The sequence below is a fragment of the Pleurodeles waltl genome, chromosome 11 (genome assembly GCF_031143425.1).
Source record: "Pleurodeles waltl isolate 20211129_DDA chromosome 11, aPleWal1.hap1.20221129, whole genome shotgun sequence".
Taxonomy (NCBI): domain Eukaryota; kingdom Metazoa; phylum Chordata; class Amphibia; order Caudata; family Salamandridae; genus Pleurodeles; species Pleurodeles waltl.
In genome coordinates, this window is record NC_090450.1 from 508320662 (window position 1) to 508340279 (window position 19618).

General features: G+C 44.7%; 1 protein-coding gene across 2 annotated transcripts in view; it reads left to right on the plus strand.

Moving 5' to 3' along the window:
- Positions 1-582: 582 nt before the first annotated feature.
- PLOD2 (procollagen-lysine,2-oxoglutarate 5-dioxygenase 2) overlaps positions 583-19618 on the plus strand; it is a 353254-nt gene continuing 334218 nt past the window's right edge. The window contains exon 1 of one of the 2 annotated variants that reach the window (XM_069213902.1): positions 583-926. In XM_069213902.1, the coding sequence (XP_069070003.1) occupies positions 812-926 (115 nt within the window). In that variant the 5' untranslated portion in view covers positions 583-811. The remainder of the gene's footprint in view (positions 927-19618) is intronic. The other variant, XM_069213901.1, reaches the window with a different exon arrangement.

Here is a 19618-nt window from a genome sequence, read left to right on the forward strand (position 1 = left end):
AGAGAAAATGCGCTCGCTTTCCTGAGCACCACTAGAGAAAAAGCGATAGCCTCCACCTCTTGATCATTTTATCATGAGGGAAAGTAGACATGGCCGTGCTTGCAAGGGAAGAGATTGAAACCACGTGTCTGAATATAAAGATTTGTCCCGAATACAGGTGTCAAAGGTCAGAAATTACCTCTCACCCTGGTATCGGAACTGAAAGATGCGGATTAAATCCTCGAGTGTGAGATTGTGGTACTCTGTGCGCTGCAAGGGCTAGAGATGTTCATCTGTGGATGCACACGTCTATGCATGCTATCCAGGCAAGCCCCGCAGTGTCTTGACACAGGCTCACTGTATTTTTTCCCCTAGCAGACGGGCACAGCTGTGGGGCCGCCTGCGTGCACTAGTTCACGTAGTCGACTTTCTTAAAAGTCAGACAGTATAAACACCCACACCCTGCGCCGGGGCTTGTGAACTAGGGTCAGAAGCTCTGAGCCACGTCCCCTCCCTGTCACACCCAGGCTGCCAATAGCCACTGTCAGAAACGTCCGAGCCCCCTTTAAGTCCCAAACCGCGGTTCCCTCCCACCGCCGACTATATAGAGCCAGTGCCAGGTTCGCCTTTGTGCCGAGCCCTGCTGGAGGACGCGGCCGTTCAGGGGCCTGAAACAGCTTCAAGTGAACAATTCCGCTCCACCCGCCCTTGTTTCTGCAGCAGGAGGAGACTCTGGGATCGGGGTGCTTTCAGGACACACGGCTGGTGCAGCCGGCAGAGGCACACGGACTCGGCTCCTAGGAAGGCACAGGCTAAGCGCTCGGCCGCGCTCATGGCGCTGCACAGCCAGGCACTGCTGCTGATGGCGCTAGTGGCTCTTGGCCTGGGACAGTCACCTACACCTTTCAACCCACAAGGCAGCGACGCACCGGACACCCAGACGAAAGGTGAGGAAACCCTCCGGGCGCGCATTTGGCCTCCGCCGTTGTGCAGCGCTCATCACTATGGACAGCATGTACCTCTTCCCTCCTTGGCCTTCGAACCCCTACCCCGCAGCACACAAGACTGGGTACAGGTACCCAGAGGCGTAGCTATTAATGGTGCAGCATGTGCAGTCGCACCAGGGCCGGGAAAGTATGTGTGGGTTGGGGGGGGGGGGGTGAACCTTATTTATTGCTTTGTTTTACAACCCATAGATTAAACAGGTCCCGTTTTACTTGCTTGCACTGGCACCCACGACAGTCTCGCTGCGCGGCTGCAGGTGTCACCCCCACCCTTACGTCGCTCAGTTCACGGTACCTACACAACGAACGGTAGGCAGTAGCGTAAAGAAACTTGAGCCCCCACTGCAAAATACCTCGACTAGGCCCCTTCTGCGTGGGCCCAGACAGGGGCCTGCCGTACCGTGCTGAGGGGTCTTCCCGGAGCTCGCCTCCACCGCGCCGCGGGGACTGTGGGGGCGTTTGCTACGCCATTAACGGTGTCGGCACGATCGTCCCCTCTTCCGTGCCACCCACTTCAATTCAGTTTGTCTGTGCAGCGATCATCAGCAGGGGTAGCTTCCAACTCCCCGCATGTGTCCCATCCCCCTAAAACTCCGTGTTCCCCTCCTCGAGGTAATTAGACAGCGGGCTTCACCTTCCATAACGGCCGCCAACTCTTTCCCCATGTGTTCTCAGGCTTCCTACCAGCGCTGTTGGCATTAGTGGAGACAGATACAGCCCCCGCAACCCCCCGCCCCACCAGTGAACAGTTACTTGATTTACAACTTTAAAAAGCCAAAAAAATGAGGGGGCGTGTAAATCAGAATGAGGCCGGAGATTAAAACCATTGGAACTATTTTTTTTCTGTATTAAAAGGTTGCATTAACATAAGAATCCCAGTTGAGACCTCCCCTCTCACAGTGACACAGGTGGGAGGTCTGCAGCAGGTTACCCACGTGCCCAGCCGCCTTCGTGCTTGTTCGAAAAGTTGGCACGCTCTATACTTTCTCTGTCGCCACTGTATTAAAACTTTACGCTTTCCAATCTGTTACGCTTCAGCCAGGAATTTTGACCCTCTCGCCAGGTTTCCTCATTCATGTGACATTATATATTCTTTTTATCAAATCGCCTGACTTTTCGACAGATTTACATTCCAGTACTGAGGAAAACTGGCACCTCACTGGTATTCTCTCTAATTCTCAGTGACAGGGAGTACTGAGAAACTGCCAAGTTCCTGCACATTTGCACAGTCGGTAAGAGGCCGGGTAGCAACTGAACTAGGGTAAATCTGGAGGGGGTGGCATGGTTTATCCCCCACCACCATTCACATATACACACATCTCCCACTCACCTAAATCACATCAACAAACACAGTCTGGCCAATACCAGACGGCATTTCCTTAAAGAGTTTTGTTTCATTCTGGAGCACCAGCATTCACATTTAAAGCGCCCAAAATCCCCTTGCCTCCGCATGCGTGGCGCATAGAAATGTAGCGGGGAGAGTGTCTGAAGTCCGCCTCCGCCAAGCTTCCTTCCTGTCGTGATTAACCTTTGTAATGTCAATTGGGAATGACAGTAAAGCGCTCTGAAAGAGACCCTTAAAGCAGCGGGATCCAGTGCTTCCTCCTTAAAAGCCGTTTCGCTCCTTCGAGGGGCGTTAGACTCCAGTCTAAGTGATCCTTCTTCGGGACTTCCAGAACTTTCTAGACTAGTTAACAACTTGATTTTTATTTTCTTTTGCGGTGTGTTTCAGATTCATCCTTCATGTCTTCACCCGTCAGCTTTACCAGCGTATTTTGTGAAATATTGTTGATTCACGGGCAAGTGTTAGATTTTTGTCAGACTAGACTGCGCTTTAGATAAATGTCAACTCGAATTAACCCCCCTTACTTTTTGGTAACCCAGAGGTATGCGCTGTACGAATTAACTTAAATGTAGAAGCAATAGGGGATGGCGAGAACAGTGTACGCAGTGCGAGGTGTACACATAAGGTGGAACGGACTGCTTGTGCTTTGAGTTTTGGCTCCTAATCTGGCTCCCAGCCAGCCTGATTCTCGATAAATCGTGTTATTTTTATATTTTTTACAAAAATTTGTCGGTATATCCCTTTGCTCAGAATTGGAACATTCTAGTAGAGTAGTAGTGTGATATAAATCCACGTCCCCATCACACCCCGGTTTCTGCGCGCTGGTTTCAGCGGCCCTGCCCACTGCCTGCGTCACCGCAAGTCCAGACGCTCCTTTGACTGCGCTGAAATGTTCCCTGTAAGGCGCACTGATGCTCACTGAAGCTTTGTTCGCCGTATGTCAGTCACTTCAAACAGATAAACATTCGGAACGTTCTATTCCTTTACAGTTCCGTTACTAAAGACATTTCTCCAGATTGTACTTAAAAAAGACACGGAGAAACGTAACGACACTTTTTGTGCTTTACCTCAGCCAATAGCTAACTGCGTGCACCCGAACTCTTTGCAAAAAGTTTTGTTTTAGTATAGCGTTGCTAGGGTGATTTTTATGTTCTTTTCCCGCTACATTTACTGTATCATGGCACACGACCGGTTATTTCTCTCGGTTCTGAACGTATGTTCTCGCAGCTTCTCCAGACAGTGAGCTCAGCCCCAACCAACCCTGTTTGTTTTACACATCCCCCGTGGCCGAGTGAACTTACAGGCCGCCCTGGGGCGCACATTGTCTCACGCAGCCTCGTTCTGCTTGAGAAATCGTCTGGAGGGTTTCATTTCTCCTCCCATTTGACCGAGGGAGTGTTTTCCTTCCTGTTTTATACTTTTCCACTTAATAAAAATATGATTTTTTTTCATAATGCTGTGCATTGAACATTTTAATACACTGTTATCATTACCCAGTCGGAAAGGGAACTAATTTCCTAAACAGAGTGAAAGGCTGAGTTGCCTTTTCCAGAAATAAAACAAGCAACCTGAATAAGGCCCGCACAGTTGAAAACGTAACTCGCTGACTTATCTTCCTCACGTCTTGTCTCAAACGTATCGATTGGTGTAAACTGTCCAGCGTTTGTAAATTAGTTTAATGCACCATTTGAGCCTCTTTCTATGTAACAGATATCGGAACAGAGGCTCTGGGGATAAATTTACTTGCCCGCGGTTCCACAATCTGTCTGAGGGGGGAAGCCAGGATTAAAAGACATGTTTTCTGGTGCCACAATGTATTGTTTATCCACGAGAACTACCACATCGTCGTTCTTCATGCCAGTTGGATTGCACGGAGTCTCAAATGTGGAGAAATACGATCTTCCTCTGTTTTTATCTTCTGACTGCAACATCCAAGTTTCAAATTTTGTGGCAGAAGATGCTTCAAAAACCCGTAGATGGTAATTCATCATGAACAAGTTCTTGGCTTCCTGTTGCTTTCTATTTGAGTTTTCAAGGCTGATTCCAGACTATTTGGCACAGTTCGTAAAAAAGGAGACAAATGGTGCAAAGTCCAAAACAAAATATATCTGTTTATCGTAAAAACGCTCCGGGATGGAAGTTGGCCCTTTGGCGCAAATTGGATTAGGTCGTCCACACGAGTTCTTGGACCAAAAGTAGCGAGAAACAACCGCAAGGCTGGCTTGCTATACAGAAGAGGGGGAAACTAGCCAGGAGCCCAGCGAACTACTCTGAAGACGTGGCTCGTGCACACCCAGTGACGTGATTATCAAACTGGTAACGTGAGTGAGGCCTGTGCTAGCTGCGAGCTCGAAGCCGATCCTCATTGACGGGTTTCCTTTCATCGACGCATCCTTAACGCCCTCAACTTTAAATGACCTTGGCAAAGCCAGAGGTCAGGCTTCAGTTTTGAGTCCAAAAGCTTTTATTAAAAGCCTACAGCAATGACAAATAAAAAAACAACGATGCTTTCTTTTTCCAGCGCAATTGCAAGATCAAGAATTTAACGTGTGTTGATTAGGAGTACTTTGGTGCTGCGAAATGCAAAGGTATGCAAGAACCTCACCAAGGGTTATATGACATACCGAATAGACAATATCCTGCGAGAGAAGCAGTTAGTTTATTTAGGCGTATAGCCGGAGCCAAAGCCCAGTCTATTTAAATATTAAATAATCGGTAACAATAGGTTTTGAGACAGCTGCGCTATGAAGCAGACCCAAAACGTGCAGTTGTGTCCGAAAAATGTTAGCCTTGTGGGGAATACTTTTAATTTTTACAGTTGCCCGTTTTATATCGTAATTGTGTTAAAGTAATTTACCGGAAACGGTTCCCATGACGTCCTCAATCAGTATTGCCAGAATGTGCCACAAGCCGCGGTTACTTGCTGGGTCAATCCTTTGGGGTGAGTGTACGCTACCATCTGTCAAGTTAGTTCGGGGTATGAACAGCTGCACATTGTTTGGCTTCCATCAACAACAGTTAATCTGATGTTTACGGATTTGGCTACCGACAGTTTGCTCATACTGTGAAAGAGATAGTCAGCTAACTGGCATTTAGCATCTCACAAGACAGGCGCTTTATCCCTCAACGCCTTCCAGTTCCTGTACTCACACACCATAAATGAGGGGCTACCCCGTTTCTGTTGCTGCTGGTTTTCCCTCATTGGCCTGAGCATTTTTTTCTCAATCAACAGTCATAATATAAGCTCTGTTTCTTGGAATCCAGTGGTTTATGCATATAGTGTGTCTTTGTATTCATATATAGCACAGTCTTGGCTAGAAAGTAAATGACTGGTCTCCATTCAAATCAAATCAAATCATTAACATTTATAAAGCGCGCTACTCACCCGTGCGGGTCTCAAGGCTCCATTGAGAGCTCTATTAGCAATTCAAGATTGTCTAAACTGACAGTGGGTGAAAGGCCAATGAAGTAATTACGCCTCTAATATGCCGGGTACTCGGTCAGGCTTGGGTGGTGGAGTCTTTTTTTTGTGATGATCTGGGTGGAGACTTGAAGTTGGATGGAGGAGTCTTTTTTGTGGCAGGCCTGTGTGAGCGGCGGGCATTGGATGGAGGCATCACTTTTGTGGTTGTCTCAGATGGGTAATGGGAACGGAAGATTTTTTTTTTTTATGGTTGATCGACTGGACAGTGTTTGTTCATTGGAGTTGTCCTTTCTATAGCTGATTTTGCTGGTCAGTTGATATTGAATGGATGCATCACTTAGGTTGCTGTGCTGGGTGGGATGGTGAAAGTTCGAGACATTTCTTGTATAGTTTGCCTGTTGGGATAGTGAGATTCAACTGGAGGCATCTACACTGTGGTTGTCCTGGTGTGCCGTGAGTGTTGGATGGAGCTGTATTTTCTGGAATTATTCAGGTAATGGTGGGAGGTAGTCTGATGTTGGATTTGGATGGAGGAGTCTTGTCCGTATCTGGCCTGGATTGGAGGTTATTGTTGGATGATGAAGTTTCCTCTGTGGTTGACCTGAGTGAGCGTTCAGAGTTGGATAAATGAGTCTCTTATGTAGTTGGTCTGGGATTGGAGGTTAGGGTTGGATGGAGGAGTTTCTTTTTCAGCAGGCCTGGATGGAAGTTAATCATTGGATGGTGAAGTCTCCTCCATAGCTGGCATGACTGAGCAGTCAGAGTTGAACGGAGGAGCCTCTTATATAGTTGGCCTGATTGAGTGGTCAGAGGTGAATGGGGGAGTCTGTTATGTAGTTGGCCTAGGGTTGGCCGTTGGAGTTTGATGAAGTTGTCTTTTCTGTATTTCGTTCAGGGAGGGTGGTTGGTGGGAGCTGGTTGAATTTCTTCTGTGCTTGGCCTCTCTGGCCTGTGGGATTTTGTATGGAGGTATCTGCTCTGTGGTGAACATAGTTGTGCTGTGGGAGTTGAGGCCAGATCTCTATTCATCGTTTCCACAGATGGGCTTGGAATCCAGGGTGACTCACTATAACTCTTCTACTCATCTGCAAACGTTTACTTATTCAGCTATGGCTTTTCTCTCATTGAATAGCACAAACTTGTCTCCAGTTAAAGCATAGCCTATTCTCCAAACCAATTTTAAATCAAGTTAGTTTACTGAAGAACCTTATATGTAAATCAATGGCGATTAATTGCCAACATTGAGCAACGCAAATGTTACAAATAAACCTCACAACCAAAGTCTTGATTGTCATCTGTAATTGAAGATGTCTATGAAAAGGTTTAGCTCCTCATTATATCAGAGTATAGATTTAGATTACACGGATGCAACTTCTACACAGTTGTATCCTAGATTATCAAATGGTACTAAATAATTTCAAGTTGTTTAAAACTTTGGAATTATGAGGTTTTTGTTTTACAAAAAGATGTGAGCTGATTTGAATCCCAGTTCCTTCGCACACTGGTGATTTTATTAAATGCATGTGCAGCGGTCGGGAGTGGCTCCCAAAACAGTAATTGAGACAGTGTTGCCACGTAGAACAAGCCTGACATGGTTACTTTGTGATTATAGAGTTTCTTGTTGTACATTTTCCTGGAAACTAAACCTTCCATCCCTTGACCCCTATTACATGATATGTCACATGAATCTTAGTCCCAGATTGTACTCCCTCCAGCACAAGTGGGTGGGAAGGGGCTCAGCATAGCTGCCATGTTTTTAGTTTTCATGCATGACATTTCCCTGGCTTTTTTAAATTTATTTTTACATGTTCTTTTTCATCCCGTTGTTACTGTTTTTCCAGCCTTCTCTTTCCGCTTCCCACCCAGTTTATGTTTTTTTCACTCTTGCCCTGGATCAGTGTGTTAAAGAAAAATAAATGCCAGTCCCCCAAAAGGAGTACCGGTGGGCCCTGCTTGCAACCACCAGCTCAAACTAGGCACTGCCTAAAAGGGAAGTGGAACTCAGCAGTTATGGTCAACCCACGTCTGCTGCCAGTTACTGGCCCACAGTTAGCAGATGAGCTCTATAAAAAAGGTGAGTCTCATTGGGGCAGCAGCTTGCACTTAACACTCCCCTGGGCACCATGCAGGCACTACAGCCGACAGTTGTATAGAGGGCATACCTGTAGCTCACTCTAGGTGCTCTTTTCTCGTTCTCTTTGATCATGCTGCTCATACCTCTGCCACACATGCACAGTGCAGACATTCTATCTCAGGGCATGCAGCATGTTTCAGCCTCTTAGCGCCCAAGTTATGGAAGTTGCTCGGCCATCCTCCCACATTCTCTACAAATGAGGGTGGACCTCTCAGTGAGGATCTGCTGTCCATGCTCCTCTATATCATGAAGAGAGACTGAGGCGTAAAGAGTAGAACAATCTGTCAAATGACTTAGGGGCATTTTTAAGAGACCTTAGCACCGCCATAGTGTCTTTTTTACGCAAGGGCGACACTAAAGTGGGTTTTTCCCTACACCATATTTACAAAGTGGCACAAAGCATGCATTGCACCACTTTGTAAACCGTTGTGCCACATTATGCCTGCACCATGCATAATGTATACAAGGGGGCGTTCTGGCGCTAGGAGGCCCGCAAAAATGGTGGAGTGAAATTTAACAGATTTCACTGCACCATTTTTGATGTCATTTTAAACACCTGCTTAGAACCTGCTCCCATAGAAACCTATGGGCCCCCTTGAACTTTGCTGCAATAGCATCGACATTTTTGACACAAGTGAAGCAAAGCGCCACAATAGCTTAAAAAATGTTGATGCTATTGTGCTAGTGTCTGCCATGGTGCGCTGCATTATAAATACGGCACAACCATGGCGTCAGTTAGTTCCAGTATGGGGGTGCGGAAAAAGTAGCGCATCAGCTTTGATGCACCACCTTTTCTTAAATATGGCCACAATCTGTCAAAAGACAGAATAATATAATATTCCCAAATAAAAGCTGTGAGAAGGGTTTGTTTTACAGCTTTCTGTGCTGTAGAATGCTGTTGCACTGTGCGGCAATGCACTCATTGTCATCCCCACAGTGATTGTAACTACAGCTCCTCTGCAAGAAGTAGAGGAGTGGCGCTCATAAGGATTAGAAACTGACTCTATGAAGGACGATCTCTCAATCTCAATGTGGGGGAAGCAGTGTTTAATTTCAGCCGGAGGTTGCCGGTTGGGACCATAGCACTCATTTTGGGGAATCAGTGGAGCCCATTGCTACTCATTTTTTGACACAGACACTTATTTTCCCTCATCCAAAATTTCCCGAAAGCAAGAGGGAAAATGCTCAACAGAGAAAGAATTAGAAAAAGAAAGATGAAAAAACTGTCACAAAGCGTGAAAGCAAAAACCTTCAACAAGAGAGATAAAGGAGCAGCCAGTATGTGGAAATCAGTTAAAGAGCCATGAGGTTGATTTCAGGATGTAGAACCTTGGTATTTTGTGTGCCGCTGTTGACCGAGGGCTTCTGAGCAAAGCTTTGAGCTCCAGCACTTATTCTTCCACAAATTAAGCACTGAGGGGAAGGGTGTGAACTCCTTTAGCAGCACAAAGTCAAGTACAGTAGTCGTCAGACCACACCATGGCTCATCCAACAATTCTCAAATGAAGCAAGGTGTGGGTTACTCACCATTTAGTGAACTGTTAAAATGTGTTTTGTTTCTGGTTCCTGGTCTATCCTGAAGGCTTTTGAGAGCATGCAGGAAGTATGTCAAGTCATTCATGCATCAGTCCTGGGACCTGTCATTATACTGCTTCACGATCACTGCATAGTTTGGTTGCTCGATCTGTTTCTCTGAAAGTCTAGTCTCTTTTCTTGGCTTAGTCATGTTTTCAAAAGACCACCTGCTTGAAACTCAGCCCCCGTGTTTGTGAAAGAAGATGTGCACGCCTCAGGTTAGCAATGCACAAAGGGTGACAGTGAGTAAGATAGGCATATTTGGTATCGGGGCTGGGTACAGATATGTTTTAACTATCTAATGAGCCAAACTTTTAGATCAGGTGTGCTGAACGTTGACACAATAGTCAGTGTCTGTGTTTTTGAAGGATCCATCTTGTACATATATTTACTGTTCTTTAACTCTGATTGCATTACAGTTATTGAGCGTGCAGTGATGTGGCATAAATTAGCAAGTACATTCGTTTTACCCGAAATGTATGCACTTGGCAGGGCTGGTCCAGTAAATATTGGCCCAGAAGATGCCTTGCAGTTAAATTTCCATTCTGTATGTCTTGTTCTGCTAGTTAACATCGTTCAACTCATCTTTTTGACACGTTCACTTATAATATGCCTCAAACCTGGATCGTGCTTGACTCTTTGAAAGATGGCTGCTTCTTTAAGTCACTATCGGGTAGCAAACTATTCAAAGCAACTGGGTGGGGACATATTGCATGAGCATTTAACACACTGATTGTGCACAAAAGAGATTGATTCAGCACGGTGTAGACTGCAACAAGGTACACAAATCATACATTTGTTACATCTATTTGTGGGCATAGTACACTACTTTTTGGACATTGACAAACATTTCTTTGTGACTCATGCTTAAGGAACACATATGGTAATTTACGCATGAACGTGTGTGATATTCACATACAATGGTGATTTGTGTCAATTTACCTAAATCCAATCTTAGCTAATGATGCAAGGAGTAGATTGTGGTACTATAGCACTAAAAAAGGTAAACTATTCTTCAATATAAATATTCCCCCCCCCCCAAGTCTGCACTTTCTGCACTCATAAGACGAAAAATTAAGCAGTTGTCACTTTTTTTCAGAGCAGATAACGGCAGGTGTCCAATATCCATTATGTCCATTCAATGCATTTGTAAGTAATAAATATGGAACTATTTATAAATGTGCCACACTTGTCAATGCCATGGTGACCCTCTGAGGACATCCACTTTTACAATCCATTAGGATTTTGGTGTGTCCAATCTATAAACACATTCCACAAATTAGACATATGCGCGGCACACGTGTGCACTTGATGGAGTTAAAATTCTGCATGGTGACATTCACTAGGAATTACTTCATTCTTGGAATGTAGGACTCCGGTTTTGGATCACTGTATGTTTTTACACAATGTTTATCGTAAATAGCGGCACGTGTATAACCATTATTTGGTTGTAAATTACACCACTGACAGTAAAGGGAGAGAAAGGAGCTTTAAGAAATCTGCCATGGTTCATGTGAAAATTATCAACATCGAAAATGCTCCTGTGTCATGTGATCCTTCAAACCAATCTCCAGATTTACTAAGGCTTAGCGGAGGCTCTCATGCATTGCTAATCAACACTTTGCATTAGAAAGCAGCACGGACAGCAGCCCACATTAACGTATCATTGCAAAGGCTAATTTGTGCCGAAAGTGACATGAGCGCAGTGCAAAATGCCTTCCAGTTGCATAGCACCAATTTCATGATAATCTATGCTTAGTGGTCAAGTGCAGCCTGGCTTTGCATGGACTTCTAGTGCCACATGAAGCCCAGTACAAACAAAGGGCAAGCTAAATATGGATTGTATTTCAAAGCGTGTGATGGTATGTGTAGTATAGCACACAACTCACCCAGGAGGGTATCCTGGCACTGAGGATAAAGTGTAACTTCTACAAAATTCAGCAGTTTTACTTTGTATGCCCTTGGCCATTTGTCTGTGAACTCAATCAATCAATCAATCAGTGTATTTGTAAAGCGCGCTACCACCCACGAGGGTCTCAAGGCGCTGAGGGGGGTGGGGGGGTGCTGCTACTGCTCAAATAACCAGGTCTTGAGCCGCTTTCTGAAAGTCAGCAGGTCTTCGGTCTGTTGTAGGGGCAGGGGAAGGTTGTTCCAGGTCTTGGTGGCGAGGTGGGAGAAAGATCTGCCTCCGGTAGTCGCTCTTTGGATGCGGGAGACGGTGGCGAGGGCAAGGTCGGCTGAGCGGAGTTGGCAGGACGGGGTGTAGAAGTTGAGTTGTCTGTTGAGGTAGGCTGGGCCGGTGTTGTGGAGCGCCTTGTGTGCGTGGGTGAGGAGCTTGAAGGTTATCCTTTTGTTGACGGGGAGCCAGTGTAGGTTTCTCAGAAGGGGAGTGATGTGGTGGTGGGCTTCGAGGATCAGGCGCACAGAGGCGTTTTGTATGCGTTGCAATCGTTTGAGGATTTTGCCCGGGGCTCCTGCGTATAGGGCGTTTCCGTAGTCAAGTTTGCTGCTGACGAGGGCTTGGGTGACTGTTCTTCTTGTATCTGTGGGGATCCATCTGTAGATTAGATCTTGCGGAGCATGCAGAGGGTGTGGAAGCAGGATGAGGAGACAGCGCTGACTTGCTTGGTCATGGAGAGTGTTGAGTCAAGGATGACGCCCAGGTTGCCTGCTTGGTTGGTGGGTGTTGGCGGTGCTCCTAGAGCGGTCGGCCACCAGGAGTAGTCCCAGGCCGAGGATGAGGACCTCTGTCTTATCTGAGTTCAACTTCAGTTTGCTGTTCCTCATCTATTCAGCGACAGCCTTCATTCCATTGTGGAGGTTGGATTTGGCGGTGAGGGGGTCCTTGGTGAGGGAGAGGATCAATTGGGTGTAATCGTCGTAGGAGATGATGTTGAGGTTGTATAGGCAGGCGACGTGGGCGAGCGGGGCCATGTAGATGTTGAACAGTGTAGGGCTGAGGGACGATCCTTGAGCAATGCCGCAGATGATCTTGGAGGCTTCGGAGCGGAAAGGGTGGAGGCGGACGCTCTGGGTTCTGCAGGAGAAGAAGGAGGTGATCCACTCTAGGGCTTTGTCTCGGATCCCTGCGTTGTGGAGCCGTGTGCGTAGGATGCGGTGGCAGACGGTGTCGAAGGTGGCCGAGAGGTCCAGGAGGATGAGAGCCGCGGTTTCGCTGTGGTCAAGCAGGGCCCTGATGTCGTCGGTGGCAGCCACAAGGGTGGGTTCGGTACTGTGGTTGCTGTGGAACCCTGACTGGGATGGGTCCAGGATGTTGTTTTCTTCGAGGTAGTGGGTCAGTTGTCTGTTAACGATCTTCTCGATGACCTTGGCTGGGAATTGGAGCTGGGAGATGGGGCAGAGGTTCTTGAGGTCTCTCAGGTCTGCCATGGGTTTCTTGAGTAGGGGTTTGATTTCAGCATGCTTCCAGCTTTCGGGGTAGGTCGCGGTCTCAAAGGAGATGTTGATGACTTTGCAGAGGTGGGGTGCGTTGGTGGCGCTTGCTTTGTTAAAGATGTGGTGCGGGCATGGGTCTGATGGAGATCCAGAGTGGATAGTGCTCATGGTTTTGATTGTGTCGTCTTCGTTCACGTTGGCCCAGACGAGCAGAAACTGAAACTTGTCCCAAAAATTGTGCCCTAAATATAAATCCCATCCCAGACAAAACTCACCTGATTTGTGACATGGAGTAAAGCTTTACCTTCATACTAACACAGCCTTTTCTTTTAAGAAGTGCAACCAATGTAATTATTTGCATGTGAATCTTAGTAGATATGGCAATGCACAAGTTGATATTATTTTAACACCATAGAACAGTGTTTTTCGTGCAGCACCGCTCTCCCTGATTTTTTGTAACTCTGGCTGAAGAAGTTGAGCCACTAAGTTCCTAAGGAGCTGGTTCATGTTTTTTGGATGTTACAAGCACTTATTACCCCAATCTCAGAGGTTCTTGCATTTATTCTTCTCTATATCTCCTAAAACTAAAAAAAATGTTAGAATCACTGTTTTGAGAATGGAAACGGTTTGCCATTTTTATGAGGAATGCATAATTAAATATCAGCATAATGATTAAATCTGTGTTTAATTTGATCTATTTGATCTAATATATTGTAATCATGGCTTTAGCAGGAACACTATTGGCTCGTCAGAAGGGAGCAGTTCCATTTATCATCAGGAAGCAGATAATTTGTAAACGGATTTGACTGGAACTGCTTTGGACAGTCATGGCTCATAACGTAGGAGTATAAAATATGAAGCAGATTTCATTGAAATATCTGAAATCCAATTTTCTTTATTGTACAGTTATCAGTTTCTTGGTCAAAATCTAATAAACCATACAATTGTACCTCAGATTAAAATATTGTTCATATTTTTAAATGATTTATGCCTGTACATGGGTGCCTTGCTGACTGTGCCACTGGATTCAAGCTAGCCTGGCTGATGCGAGGTGATGCTGCAAAACTGGTCCCAAGATGCTTCTTTCTGGTCTAGGGAGGATCGGGCTTGGCAGTTTGGGCTGGACTGTTCCCATGGGGAGCAGGGTGAAGACTGATTTATATATGGCTGGGTCCAAACTGGGGTGACATGGTGAGCAAACCAACAATGGATTAGACCGAGATCTGTGACTAGGGATGAGTGTTTGAAAAGTTTCAACACTTCGTCCATCATTTTATTTTGTGGTGTTGCTGTAATAAGTCAGCCATACTTATTAAGGAAACAGACTCACCTCTGCTTCAAGTTATCACATTTAGGAAGTTGTAGTTAAGTAAAGTCTCACTCTGCAAAACAACATGCATGCCCAATCTTGCGGACCATGCCTCAAGCATGTTGCCTTGCTGTGCATCCACAAGCTAATGTCGCCTGGGAAGAATATTGAGCCCAGAGTCTCCATTTAGATTTCATTTCATCCCAATTGATAGTGTGTTTATATACCAAGCTGTAGCAAGTGGCACAACAGTCAACCCTATAGCACGTGTCAATGACCTCACCCCCTTCTGCATTGGGAGAAATTAGTTTAGCAGGGAGGGGATTTCTTTGGTGACGTTCATCTCAAACCTTTCAAAACCTGCACTACTGCACAATATCCGAGGACTAACCCAAATCACAAAGAGGCACCTTGATTATTGATAGTCATTTCTAGCTTAGGTAAGGAGGGTGCCTCACAAAATGATCATGATTTCTTGTTTTTCTCTGTTAATTATTGGATAGAGTTCTTACATTGTTCTATTTTGTCATTCGTAGTGGGAAATCTGAGCAATTGAATGTTTATGTGCCTTTAAACATTCTTCCCAGTGAGTTTTAGGCTGCATACCAGGGGCCCTATCATACATAGGGTGCACTTTCTCTGTGTGAGCCAAGGTGCACATTAAGACAGGTGCACCAGGCGCAAACAGGAAAGGTGCGCCCTATTACATTGAATCTGCTGCCCTCAGGGCAGTCGTGAACTCATACAGCCCTGGAGTCAGCACATTCAAGTGAAACACAGACCAGCTTTGAAGCAGCCGCTCTGTGTTTCACCAGACTTGCGGCAACCCACCTGCACTTTTAAGGGTGATTAGAGCTCCCCTTCCAGGCAGGTGCAGAGAGTGACTACATCCGCCTGCAAGGGAATATCTGGGGGTTCCATAGGACGCCCGTTTCGCCATCAGGGTCACACTGACAGTGCCCCCACCTTTTAGGGGGCACAATGTCAATGCGCCTCCTGACAGCTTCTTTACCTCTGCGCCCGTGTCTATTGCGGGTGCAGAGACAAAGGGATTCCCCCAATTTCACGGGGCCACGCCCAAGTGTCCGTGGCCTTTTCTATAATACCAAAATGCCCCAGTGGCACGTAATGCGGGTGCACATGTCTGTTGCACCCCCGGTGCACTTTGAATAATATGGCCCCAGGACTGTAAAATGTATATTGTGTGATGGAATGGAGTTGTAGGATTCCTGTGTGATTGCTGGAGAAGCATATGTTGGGCAAAACTCATGCTCACTTTGAGTTTTCTCCCTACTAGACCCTGAGCTCTGGTCAACCTCGTCTCAGATCAGGGACAGTTTGCCATTCTGCTCACTCACAAAGCAGAGGTCCCTAACCAGGCAATCACTATTGATCACTGCAGCACTTTCTAAATTGATATGCTTATTTCACTAAGCAGTTCACCAACAGTTTTAACCGGAAACGGTCAGTGAACTGCAACCTTACACTCCTAGGTGGATATTGTGTTCTTTGCATTAGAACATTCTTTATAAGCCTAGATAGAGGAACCACAAAGAACTAGGCTATTCCTTTGCTTTTCGAGCTCTAAATGTTTGGCCCAATCTACCTTTATACTGGTAGGTGGATTCATCTTTACATGTTTCTCCTAAAAAAAGACAGAAAACTGCTTTTTCATTCTTAAAATGTTTTCTGTATAACTGGCTCAGCTCTGGGCCCAACAAAGCATTGTGTGGTTGTTCACACAGCAGAAATTCATAAACAACGAAATACCATATAATTTAACTGTGTAAATATGCACAGCATATGTGTGAAATGCTTGCCTGTTTTGCCTTTCTCTCTTCCATAACACGGTGTCCATGATCCAGATCTCCATCTTGCACCTTTGGTCAATGTTAATCACCACAATAAATTACTGTGCCAAGCAACACAGTTTCATTTAGTGCAGCGCTCATGTTTGAAATGCTAAAGCCCATTTATAAATCAATTAAAAAATGATGGCTTTTTGGCTACTTATTAAGGGAAGTTCATCCTTGATGAAATAGGACTGGTAATCCAAAATGACCAATGTTTTACTCAGCACTGCAGTTTCAGGAATATTATGACCAAATCACAATCTAAATTTTTTGTGCTTTTTGTAGAATCAATTAACTGTACCATCTGTTTTCCACCCACAAGAAAAGACCACACATCAGAGCATGTTTTTAATCTACGGAACCCTGCTATACATATGCTTCTATTATTATTCATTGTTGAAGTCTTTCTGAAGACACATTCCTGTCTAATAAATGTTCAATCCGTTTTTATAAAAACTTATTTACCCATTCAACCTAACCAGAACTCACTCATTATTTTCTTCCATTCAGATTGTAGACGTTAATCACAAATGTGATACAAAAAATCCCCTAAAAAACGCAATGTAAGAAATGTTGTTGTTTGTTTATGTAGGTTAATGCCCACTTCGAGTATTTATCGCAGTCCTTTTCAAGGTGAACCACAAAAGACACTAAATAAGCCTGGTCTCAGTGACCTGGTAGCTATGGCACAGAGGAGAGAGGCTTAACTTAGAGGCACTTTCTAAAGTAGTTATGCTGTATCACAACAGTAATAAAGTTGGAAAAAAAAAAAAACACAAAACAAATTAGAAAAATAGAGTAATAAATAAAGGGACACAAAAATTACAAAACCCATCAAGGGAGACAGAAGATATGAATTTCTAAAGTTTTAGGTGAAAATGGCGCCAAGAAGCACAAAATGCCAATCATAGTCAATGGTTGTGGTAGAACAGGACCAAGGCGCAATTTGACACTGACCCCAATGGAGTCTAGGTTCATCTTGGTCAAAGATTTTATCTTATGACTTTAGTTCTTTAATTCCCAATCCATCACAGAAGTATACTTCTAACCACCCCCTGGACCTCGGGGGAGGCACTTAGAGGCTCACAGGGTGACAGGCAGAGGCCAACAGGTGGGTTCAGGTCCAGTTGTCACTGACCAACTGGATTGTTGCAGGAAAAGGCCTCTTGTATCTTGTTGTGTCCCCATAGCTTTAATAGATCATCAGCCTTATGGCAGTTGGAGTCCACTTCTTTGTCCTTGGCACAAGAAGGAGAATAGATCCAGTCTTCTAGGCTCTTCTCAGGTCTCAAACAGCAGGTATAATGCTTTTCCAATCTTCCACAGGTCTAGGAGTGTTCTGAAGCGGTTGCCTGGAGATGCCACATTTATGCCTGGCACAAGCTAGCAGGTGAGAATGACCATTGCAATAGTCTAAACAATGGGGTAAAGGTTCTCAGATCTAACCCTATACATGTTGGGCATTTTCAAGATGGCTTTTCCCACATTAAGCTTGGGCTCTATAGGCCGAGGTGTGTGGGGCAGTGTACTATGGTAATCCTAGTGTCCTCCAACATCCAACACTAAAATCTAGTGTTAGGCAGTCCTTGTACCCCAAACAAACTCAAAGACAGAAGTCTTGTAGAACAAAAGCTGAGTTCTCAGATACCAGACAGTAGATACACACAAAGTACTTTGACATTCTCTTTCCCTCCTTGGAATGTGCCCTGAATGTTATGTGTGAAACTCTAGCAAACCTGCCAAGCAGGTCCTTAAGCTCCAACAGAATATGACACTGTGATGTGAACAAGAAAATGACTGTGATGGGGGATGATCTGGCTGGGAGGACAAAAGAAGGGTGCTGATGTGGGTGTTAGCTATCATTTTCCTGTGACAGGAAGGCCTCTTTGAAGTGCACAGGGGATGAGCACAGACAGCCAGCCATCCTGTCAAGGAGAGGACAACACCTTCCTACACCCAAGGCTCACTGTCCCTGTCCTGGAAGTAGTTGACACTTCTCAGTGGGCAGAGGCATCAGCAGTGAGGTGACAGTTGGAACTCACAGAACGGCTTCAGAGGCTTTAAGCAGAGAACAGGTAACTTTTTGAATTTTTTATTTTATAATAGTTGGACAAAATTCGACTTTACCATAAAAATGAATTTTGTTGAAATATTAAGAGTCCTTTTTTCTAGTTGTTACGAAACCAAAATTATCATTATAAAATGTAATAATATAATCCAGTGCTTTCTGATGGAAGCAGTCCGCCTCGACACAGTGAAAATAGCTTTAAAACTATTGTATTGTATTCCACTGTAAAGACATGTGGAACATTAAACTTTTACTCTTCATTCTTTTAAATGCTATACTCCATGCCTTATGAGCAATAAGGCCTACTTGAAAGTTACTAATTAATATTTAAAATAAGGTTTGGGCCTGCCAAAAGGGCTTATTTTTGCTAGGAAAATGTGCAGTTTAGAACTCACAGCCAGGCTACAAAGATGGGTTTGGGGACATGTTCACAGTGCCACTGCAGTGGATGGCTCAACGAGTGCTGCAGGTTAATTAGTGGTAGCCTGTAATGTACAGCTTCTGGGTACACTTGGTACTATTTATTAGGGTCCTGTAGGCAAATCAAATAAACCAATCAGTGCATACCAATTTTACCATGCTGAAAGGAGAAACCACCCGTTTTACTATTGGTTAGCAGGGATAAAGTATACAGAGTTATATAACCAGCTAAAATAGCACTCAGCAAAAAGGCAACACAAAATCTGGGGTGACTGCAGAAAGGGCACATGTCCAACCTCCAGCTGTGAAGTGTTGTGCGCAACTCATTCCTGTTTCTTTCTACAACCAAATCACTTGGTTACTAGTAAAAATATCGGATGCTAAATATGGCATAGAAAGCTCATGTCAGTGTCTTTTCTGCAATGTAAATATCTGAAATTGACAGGCTGGAGATTCAGCTTTATAACTGTTGGAACTTAGTACCACAGCCAGGTTTGATTAGTGTCGTCTCCGTTGTTTATCTGAACTGTGGCTTTAAATCCACAAGAACATTGAACAGGGTGTGTAGATTTATAAGAAGATGGCTATCTGCTTTTTTTATGAAGGTAACAGACTCAAATGCTAATGTTTTTAACCTAGCGTGCATATATTTTAGTCACTGTGGTTTCCGGATAATTAAAGAAGACCAACTGTATTGCAAGACAGCAATCTAAAAAAAGTGTTGCTTTCATATCCCACCCGCCACTAGGATAGGAGGAAAGCTTTTTAAATATCTGGAATCTTTGATGATGAAGGGACAGTCTTATATCCCAGAAAATTGCCATACTTAAAAGAGGCACCAAGTTGTAAAAATATGTCCTGATATTTTATTTGTCAGGCTGTGTAGAATAATAACCCGACAGTTCTTAGATAACCCTATATTTCATTATCAATTGGAGAATCTCAAGAAATTAAGTATAAAAACCTGAACTGCTCCCTAATTGCTTAAAATATGAAGCCAAGAGTTGCGCGGTTTTTGCAGATGCAGAAGAGCTTTTCAACTTAAATCTTCCGATGCTATTTCAATAAAATGATCACGTCTATATCAGATCTAAGTTCAAAGCTGCCATGT